At 51.7% G+C, this 10,379-nt stretch overlaps 1 protein-coding gene across 1 annotated transcript in view; it reads right to left on the bottom strand.

Annotated features, from left to right (window-relative positions):
- The window catches only part of LOC144951393 (uncharacterized), a 25,240-nt gene extending 19,281 nt beyond the window's left edge, over nucleotides 1–5,959 (bottom strand). The window contains exon 1 of the mRNA XM_078881632.1: nucleotides 5,572–5,959. Coding sequence (XP_078737758.1) covers nucleotides 5,572–5,739 — 168 coding nt within the window. The 5' untranslated portion in view covers nucleotides 5,740–5,959. The remainder of the gene's footprint in view (nucleotides 1–5,571) is intronic.
- Between the last annotated feature and the right edge of the window lie 4,420 nt (nucleotides 5,960–10,379).

The following is a 10,379-nucleotide window of genomic DNA, read 5'->3' as shown; positions in this document are numbered from 1 at the left end:
GGGGGTCACGGGGAAGGGAGTCACGGGGGGGGAGAGTCACGGGGGGAGGAGAGTCACGGGGGGGAGAGTCACGGGGGGGGGGAGTCACGGGGGGGGGAGAGTCACGGGGGGGGGAGAGTCACGGGGGGGGGGAGTCACGGGGGGGGGAGTCACGGGGGGGGGAGAGTCACGGGGGGGGGAGTCACGGGGGGGAGAGTCACGGGGGGGGAGTCACGGGGGGGGAGTCACGGGGGGGGAGAGTCACGGGGGGGGGAGTCACGGGGGGGAGTCACGGGGGGGGGAGTCACGGGGGGGGGAGAGTCACGGGGGGGGGAGTCACGGGGGGGGAGTCACGGGGGGGGAGAGTCACGGGGGGGGGGAGTCACGGGGGGGGGGGGGGGGGGGGGGAGGGGGGGGTCACGGGGAGGGGGGGGTCACGGGGAGGGGGGGAGTCACGGGGGGGGGGTCACGGGGAGGGGGGGGTCACGGGGAGGGGGGGGGAGTCACGGGGGGGGGTCACGGGGGGAGAGTCACGGGGGGGGAGTCACGGGGGGGGGGTCACGGGGAGGGGGGGGTCACGGGGAGGGGGGGGGAGTCACGGGGGGGAGTCACGGGGGGGGGGTCACGGGGGGGGGGGAGAGTCACGGGGGGGGGTCACGGGGAGGGGGGGAGAGTCACGGGGGGGGGAGAGTCACGGGGGGGGTCACGGGGAGGGGGGGAGTCACGGGGGGTGGGAGGGTCACCGGGGGGGAGGAGTCACGGGGGGGGTCACGGGGAGGGGGGGGTCACGGGGAGGGGGGGGAAGTCACAGGGGGGAGAGTCACGGGGGGGGGGGTCACGGGGAGGGGGGGGGGTCACGGGGGGGAGAGTCACGGGGGGGGGGGTCACGGGGAGGGGGGGGGGGTCACGGGGGGGGGAGAGTCACGGGGAGAGTCAACCTCACCACACTCTCCACCTACTCACCCCTACTCACTCAGGTCAACCTCACTGTATTCACCTTCACACTGTCTGCGTCACATAGAACACGCGTAGAACACGTGTACACACACACATGTAGAACACGTGTACACACACACATGTAGAACACGTGTACACACACACGTAGAACACGTGCACACACACACGTAGAACACGTGTACACACACACGCGTAAAACACGTGCACACACACACGTAGAACACGTGTACACACACACACGTAGAACATGTGTACACACACACACGTAGAACACGTGCACACACACACGTAGAACACGTGTACACACACACACGTAGAACATGTGTACACACAAAACACACGTAGAAGACGCGTACACACACAGCGACGTACGTGTGAGGGGGTTGAAGCGACGCAAATCGAGTAGCGGTGTTAATAATAAAGTGACGACGTAGCTGTATTAATAAGTGATGACGTAGCTGTATTAACAAGTGATGACGTAGCTGTATTAATAAGTGATGACGTAGCTGTATTAATAAGTGATGATGTAGCTGTATTAACAAGTGATGACGTAGCTGTATTAATAAGTGATGACGTAGCTGTATTAACAAGTGATGACGTAGCTGTATTAACAAGTGATGACGTAGCTGTATTAATAAGTGATGACGTAGCTGTATTAACAAGTGATGACGTAGCTGTATTAATAAGTGATGACGTAGCTGTATTAACAAGTGACGACGTAGCTACATTAATTGGTGATGACGTAGCTGTATTAACAAGTGATGACGTAGCTGTATTAACACGTGATGACATAGCTGTATTAATAAGTGATGACGTAGCTGTATTAATAAGTGATGACGTAGCTGTATTAACAAGTGATGACGTAGCTGTATTAATAAGTGATGACGTAGCTGTATTAACAAGTGATGACGTAGCTGTATTAATAAGTGATGACGTAGCTGTATTAACAAGTGATGACGTAGCTGTATTAACAAGTGATGACGTAGCTGTATTAACAAGTGATGACGTAGCTGTATTAACAAGTGATGACGTAGCTGTATTAATAGGTGATGACGTAGCTGTATTAATAGGTGATGACGTAGCTGTATTAATAGGTGATGACGTAGCTGTATAAATAAGTGACGACGTAGCTGTATTAATAGGTGATGACGTAGCTGTATTAACAAGTGATGACGTAGCTGTATTAACAAGTGATGACGTAGCTGTATTAATAAGTGATGACGTAGCTGTATTAACAAGTGATGACGTAGCTGTATGAATAAGTGATGACGTAGCTGTATTAATAAGTGATGACGTAGCTGTATTAACAAGTGATGACGTAGCTGTATTAACAAGTGATGACGTAGCTGTATTAATAAGTGATGACGTAGCTGTATTAACAAGTGATGACGTAGCTGCATTAATAGGTGATGACGTAGCTGTATTAATAAGTGATGACGTAGCTGCATTAACAAGTGACGACGTAGCTGTATTAACAAGTGATGACGTAGCTGTATTAACAAGTGATGACGTAGCTGTATTAATACGTGATGACACATCTGTATTAATAAGTGATGACGTAGTTGTATTAATTGGTGACGACGTAGCTGTATTAATAAGTGATGACGTGGCTGTATTAATAAGTGATGACGTAGCTGTATTAACAAGTGATGATGTAGCTGTATTAATAAGTGATGACGTAGCTGTATTAACAAGTGATGACGTAGCTGTATTAACAAGTGATGACGTAGCTGTATTAACAAGTGATGACGTAGCTGTATTAATAAGTGATGACGTAGCTGTATTAATAAGTGATGACGTAGCTGTATTAACAAGTGATGACGTAGCTGTATTAATAAGTGATGACGTAGCTGTATTAACAAGTGATGACGTAGCTGTATTAATAAGTGATGACGTAGCTGTATTAACAAGTGATGACGTAGCTGTATTAATAAGTGATGACGTAGCTGTATTAATAAGTGATGACGTAGCTGTATTAATAAGAGATGACGTATCTGTATTAATAAGTGATGACGTAGCTGTATTAATAAGTGATGACGTAGCTGTATTAATAAGTGATAACGTAGCTGTATTAATAAGTGATGACGTAGCTGTATGAATAAGTGATGACGTAGCTGTATTAATAAGTGATGACGTATTCGCAAGTGACGACGTATCTGCGAAACGACGTAAAATGGGGAGGGGGAGTGAGACGTACATCGGGGTATCCTCTAAACACCGCCCCCCTCCCTCCAACTCCACCGCCCCCCCCCCCAAAGGCTTAGAACGCCAAGCGGTCGGTAAGAAAGAGTGTCGTAATAAATAATAATACTAATGAGGGTTAATGCGGTGTCTTGAAATTGCACTAAGGTTATTATCCTGTGAGAGGCTGAGCGGGGGAGAGGAGGAGGGAGGCAGGCGGCTCCTAAGTGGGGCCGCGCGACGGGACGAGCGGGGAGAGAAGCGGGTGGGTGATGGTGGGTGAGTGGGTGAGTGGATGGGTGAGTGGGTGGGTGAGTGAGTGGGTGAGTGGGTGAGTGAATGAGTGGGTGAGTGGGTGGGTGGGTGAGTGGGTGGGTGGGTAAGTGGATGGGTGGGTGAGTGGGTGGGCGAGGCAGCGGGTGAGTGGGTGGGCGAGTGAGTGAATGGGTGAGTGAGTGGGTGGGTGAGTCAGCGGGTGAGTGGGTGGGTGAGCGAGTGAGTGGGCGAGTGAGTGGGTGGATGAGTGGGTGAGTGAGTGGGTGGGTGAGTCAGCGGGTGAGTGGGTGGGTGAGCGAGTGGGTGGGTGAGCGAGTGGGTGGGCGAGTGAGTGGGTGGATGAGTGGGTGGTGAGTGGGTGGGTGAGTCAGCGGGTGAGTGGGTGGGTGAGCGAGTGGGTGGGTGAGCGAGTGGGTGGGCGAGTGAGTGGGTGAGTGGGTGGGTGAGTGGGTGAGTGAGTGAGTGAGTCAGCGGGTGAGTGGGTGGGCAAGTGAGTGAGTGGGTGAGTGAGTGGGTGGGTGAGTCAGCGGGTGAGTGAGTGGGCGAGTGGGTGAATTAGCGAGTGGGTGGGCGAGTGAGTGGGTGGATGAGTGGGTGAGTGGGTGGGTGAGTCGGCAGGTGAGTGGGTGAGCGAGTGCGTGGGTGGGTGAGTGAGTGGGTGGGTGAGTCAGCAGGTGAGTGGGTGGGCGAGTGGGTGAATGAGCGAGTGAGCAGTCAGATCATCTCGTTGATGATTCGCTCGGAGCTCCCGTCACAGTTGACGGATTCGAATCGGCACGCGCGGTCCAAAAAGCTTTCTAATTCACTCGATGTTGTTAACCCCCCCCCCCACAAGCGCTGATTGTACATCGGTCATAGCCCTGGGCTTAATACAATACAAACACACACACACACGTATAAAAAAAACACACACGAATAAAAACCCACACATACACAAGAGTTAAATGTTTAAAAAAAAAACCTTGTCGCATTGCAGTGCCCAAGAGCAATGGGAGTGATGTGGCGATGCGAAAAGACGACGACACTCTCGCCTACCCCCCCCCCCCGCCGTGGAAGTGTGACAGCGACTGTTGCCTGTGGTGGCAATAAGGTTGAGTGTGGTGAGAGTGTGGTGAGTGTATGGTGAGTGTGTGGTGAGTGTGGTGAGTGTGTACGGGGAGCGGTGGTGTAGCGGTTAGCGCGCTGCGCTACGAACCCGGCGACCCGGGTTCGATTCCCGCTCACGGCCAACACCCAGTTGACGATTGTCTGAACCGGTCCTGGGCCTCCTCTAGGTCGACTCAGCCTCAAATGAGTACCCGGTGCGGTGTGTAAACGTCGCCACTGGGGAGACAAAGGCGGTCGGGCGTGGTGCTGGCCACCCACCCCCTCGTGTACCGTTCTGACCTTCATAGGTGCTCGCTAACAGCATTTGCCCCTACAGTCTGTTCAGGCTATACGGGGGATCTTTGACTTTGTCTGTGTGTCGTGGGCGATTAGGTGTTACAAGCACACCCTGTGGTTGTGGATCAGTGTGAGTGGTGTGTGTGTGAATTATGTAATTCACGCGTATAACAACCACAAAGATCCCCCGGATAGCATGTAGCAGAATGTTGGGGCAAGTGCTGTTTGCGAGTAGTAGCACCTATGAAGGCCGGCACACCACGCCCGGCCGCCTTTGTCTCCCCAGTGGCGATCATTACACACCGCACCAGGTACTCATGTGAGGCTGAGTCGACCTAGGGGAGGCCCAGGACCGGTTCAGAATAATCGGCACCGGTGTTGGTCCTGAGTGGGAATCGAACTCGGGTCGCCCGGATCGTAGCGCAGCGCTCCACTACTGTACACACACACCTGTACGCACACACCTGTACACAAACCTGTACACACAGACACCCACATGTACATCCACCGACACACACACAAACACCGACACACACACACACAGACACCGACACACACATATAGACTCACATAGATACACACAGACACACACACCGACACCGACACACAATCATCGACACAAAGACACACATAGATACACACCGACACACACACCGACACACACACAAAAACACACATAGATACACACAGACACACACACAACCGACACACACAAAAACACACGCACACACCTCAACCACTGCACCACCGCTCCTCTCAAACACATCAGCCCTCCCCGTGCCCCCCGCAACTCACGCAAACTCCGCTCCACAGGGGGGCCCCGTGCCCCAGGCGGACCGGCTGGGCCTCCCGCAACGCCCAGGCCACGGAGGCGGCCCCCAGGGCGATGCTTGCGAGGCCGCAGGCCACCTCGAACAGGGCGCAGGCCAGCATGCAGGCCAGCACGTGCCGCGTGGTGCACATCGCTGGGGGCGGCCGCAACGGCGACACAGCTCCAGCCGGCGGGACGCAGCCACCAGCAGCAGCAGCAGCAATAACCAACAACTACCACCAACAACAACCACCCCAACCAACAACCACCACCAATCACTCACTCAATAGCCACCACCACCAAGAACCAATAACCACCCCAACCAACAACCAACAACCACCACCAATCACTCACTCAATAACCACCACCAACAACAACCACCACCACCAATCACTCACTCAATAACCACCCCAACCACAGCCATCACCAATCACCACCAACCACCATCACCAACCACCACCACCAACCACCACCACCAACCACCACCTCGTTCTTCCTCTGCAGGCTTCTTGAGACAACGCCAGACCAGCCCCCACCGCCTCGCACCCCCCTTTCTTCAGCCAGCCAGAGCCTCTTGGAGGTTAGCTCGCCCGTCAGACAGACAGTCAGCCAGTCATACAGCCATTCATTCAGACAGTTAGTCAGTCAGTCAGCCAGTCATACAGCCAGTCAGTCAGTCAGTCAGCCAGACAGTTAGTCAGTCAGATAGCCAGCCAGTCAGTCAGACAGCCAGTCATTCAGACAGTCAGTCAGTCAGCCAGTCATACAACCAGTCAGTCAGACAGCCAGTTAGACAGTCAGTCAGCCAGTCATACAGCCAGTCAGTCAGACTAACGTCAGACAGTCAGAGAGTCAGTCAGTCAGACAGTCATACAGCCAGTCAGTCAGCCAGTTACACAGTCAGACAGTCAGTCAGTCAGACAGACAGTCAGTTAGACTGACGTCAGACAAGCTAGTCAGACAGTCAGTTAGACTGACAGTCATATTCACGAAAGCTTCAAATCTAGACTGACAGTGAGTCCGCCGCATCTCCGACTAGCGCGGTTGGCTGCGTACGGCGCGAAAGAAGTGCGACATACGCGTGCACAGCAGAGCGGGTCGCCGTGAACCCAGCGCCGACATCTGTCCACCCACGTGTGCAAAGCAACAGCGCAGCAAACGGATTCTTGAATCTCCACACAAAAAATGCACCACGGTCAGTCGGCCACACCTCTTCATGCAGCCTCCCCCTCCTCCTCCTCCTCCACGGTCAAGCCGGCACCTCTTCAGTCAGCGAGACGACCTCTCTTCGGCTCATCCAGACAGCACCTCCTCATCCAGACAGCACCTCCTCATCCAAACAGCACCTCCTCATCCAGACCGCACCTCCTCATCCAGACAGCACCTCCTCATCCAGACAGCACCTCCTCATCCAGACAGCACCTCCTCATCCAGACAGCACCTCCTCATCCAGACCGCACCTCCTCATCCAGACAGCACCTCCTCATCCAGACAGCACCTCCTCATCCAGACAGCACCTCCTCATCCAGACAGCACCTCCTCATTCAAACAGCACCTCCTCATACCCTTAGGTTTTTTTCGGTAAAGTCACGTAGGTAAAAATGACTAATAAAAAAAAATGACAGAAATGATAGAAGTAAAATAATTATGTTATTTCTTTTATTATTTCTATCATTTTATTTCTTTTATTTCTATCATTTTATTATTTTATTTCTATTATTATTTCTATCATTTTGATTATTTATTTTTACCTACGTGACTTTACCGAAAAAACCTAACAGTATGAATCCTTGCAGTCACGAAAGCTTCAAATCTAGAATTATCACCTCCTCACCCAGACAGCACCTCTTCAGACAGCCAGCCAGCCAGCCACAGTCAGCACCCTCCTCAGCCACACCTCGTCAGCTAGAGCCTCATCAGCCAGGCATTGCACCAGACCCCCCCCCCCCCCACCTCTTCTCTCTCCTCCACAAGGCAGCTCCCGCAGACAAACGCGTGCGTGCTGTGTGCGTGGCTGCGAGCAATGAGCGCGATTGCGAACCCTGTGTGTGTCTGTTAACCCTGTGTGTGTGTTAACTCTGTGTTAACCCTGTGTGTCTGTTAACCCTGTGTCAACCCTGTTTGTGTGTTAACCCTGTGTGTGTGTTAACCCTGTGTGTGTTAACACTGTGTGAGTGTTAACCCTGTGTGTCTGTTAACCCTGTGCGTGTGTTAACTCTGTGTTAACCCTGTGTGTCTGTTAACCCTGTGTTAACACTGTGTGAGTGTTAACCCTGTGTGTCTGTTAACCCTGTGCGTGTGTTAACTCTGTGTTAACCCTGTGTGTCTGTTAACCCTGTGTTAACCCTGTGTGTGTGTTAACCCGTGTGTGTGTTAACCCTGTGTGTGTGTTTACTCTGTGTTAACCCTGTGTGTGTTAACTCTGTGTTAACCCTGTGTGTATTAACCCTGTGTGTGTGTTAACCCTGTGTGTGTTAACCCTGTGTGTGTTAACACTGTGTGTGTGTTAACCCTGTGTGTGTGTTAACACTGTGTGTGTGTTAACACTGTGTGTGTGTGTGTTAACTCTGTGTGTGTGTTAACACTGTGTGTGTGTTAACTCTGTGTGTGTGTTAACACTGTGTGTGTGTTAACACTGTGTTAACCCTGTGTGTGTGTTAACTCTGTGTGTGTGTTAACCCTGTGTGTGTTAACTCTGTGTGTGTTAACTCTGTGTGTGTTAACACTGTGTGTGTGTTAACTCTGTGTGTGTGTGTTAACACTGTGTGTGTGTTAACACTGTGTGTGTGTTAACCCTGTGTGTGTGTTAACTCTGTGTGTGTTAACCCTGTGTGTGTGTTAACTCTGTGTGTGTGTGTTAACCCTGTGTGTGTTAACTCTGTGTGTGTTAACTCTGTGTGTGTGTTAACACTGTGTGTGTGTTAACTCTGTGTGTGTGTTAACTCTGTGTGTGTATTAACTCTGTGTGTGTGTTAACCCTGTGTGTTAACCCTGTGTGTGTGTTAACCCTGTGTGTGTGTTAACCCTGTGTGTGTGTTAACCCTGTGTGTGTGTTAACACTGTGTGTGTTAACTCTGTGTGTGTGTTAACTGTGTGTGTGTTAACTCTGTGTGTGTGTTAACCCTGTGTGTGTGTTAACTCTGTGTGTGTGTTAACCCTGTGTGTGTTAACTCTGTGTGTGTGTTAACTCTGTGTGTGTGTTAACACTGTGTGTGTGTTAACTCTGTGTGTGTGTTAACTGTGTGTGTATTAACTCTGTGTGTGTGTTAACCCTGTGTGTGTGTTAACCCTGTGTGTGTTAACCCTGTGTGTGTTAACCCTGTGTGTGTGTTAACACTGTGTGTGTGTTAACTCTGTGTGTGTGTTAACTGTGTGTGTGTGTTAACAGTGTGTGTGTGTTAACACTGTGTGTGTGTTAACACTGTGTGTGTGTTAACTGTGTGTGTGTTAACTGTGTGTGTGTGTTAACACTGTGTGTGTTAACACTGTGTGTGTGTGTTAACACTGTGTGTGTTAACTCTGTGTGTTAACTGTGTGTGTGTTAACACTGTGTGTGTGTTAACACTGTGTGTGTGTTAACCCTGTGTGTGTGTTAACTCTGTGTGTGTTAACCCTGTGTGTGTTAACTGTGTGTTAACTCTGTGTGTGTTACCACTGTGTGTGTGTTAACTGTGTGTGTGTTAACCCTGTGTGTGTGTTAACACTGTGTGTGTGTTAACCCTGTGTGTGTGTTAACACTGTGTGTGTTAACTGTGTGTGTTAACCCTGTGTGTGTTAACTCTGTGTGTGTGTTAACCCTGTGTGTTAACCCTGTGTGTGTTAACTCTGTGTGTGTGTTAACCCCGTGTGTGTGATTGCAGTGTAACAAATGTTTTTTTTGTTCCTGGGCAGTAAAGTGTTATACTGGTAGGAACCTCCTGGATCCACCAGCCCACAGGGGATTATTGTGTCCGTCCGTCGTGCATCCAAGAATGGGAGGGGTGGGGCTGGGTGGAGAGTGGCTGGGTGGGGAGGGAGGGGCTGGGTGGGGAGGGTGGGGAGGGTAGGGAGGGGCTGGGTGGGGAGGGTGGGGCTGGGTGGGGGGTGGGACTGGGTGGGGAGGGGCTGGTCACCCCGTGGTGCCCTTATAAAACTCAACGTTTCACCTACTCACGCCGGCTTGTGCCCGCCCTCACAGTCGGGCATATTTGCGGAATACACCACGCCGCCGTTGACCCTGCAGGCCATTGACCGAGCAACCCAACGTTCCTACCAGCTCCCTCCGCAGGACAATGTGTTTTCCTAATTGCCGATGCCTCAAAAGTACAGCTCATGGCTATTATTCTCCACAAACTTTGCTTTTGTGACCAAGACAGTGATTTTTTGAAATTGACCGATTTTCAATGAGAAAACGTGTGCACGTGTCTTTTCGTTCACACAAAGTAAAAAAAAACTACATATGAATCATCATTAACATGTATTTATACTAAAGTAATAAAAAAATTACTACAAAATATTTAGACACCAAGGCCGACTACCACAGGCCGGACTGGCCACAGCGGACCGAGTTCTGCGACGAGGAACAATCTCTCTCAACAGTTGAGCGAAGACTGTCCGCATCGCGAGCTACGATTATTTCTGCGGTGTTATAGTAACGGAATTTTTGCACCTTGCCCCAATGATGAGCGTCGTTGCGTCTAATTTGGCCGCTCACTTTGCAACTCGCCCGCTCGTCTCAGTCACACCCACCGGGAGCCCACGATCCTCCTCCACGTTGCACAACAAGCATCAGACGACGACGACGGCTCCACAG

The sequence above is a fragment of the Lampetra fluviatilis genome, chromosome 62 (genome assembly GCF_964198595.1).
Source record: "Lampetra fluviatilis chromosome 62, kcLamFluv1.1, whole genome shotgun sequence".
Taxonomy (NCBI): domain Eukaryota; kingdom Metazoa; phylum Chordata; class Hyperoartia; order Petromyzontiformes; family Petromyzontidae; genus Lampetra; species Lampetra fluviatilis.
Note: the sequence above shows the minus strand (reverse complement) of the source record. Positions and strands in the feature narration are given on the sequence as shown.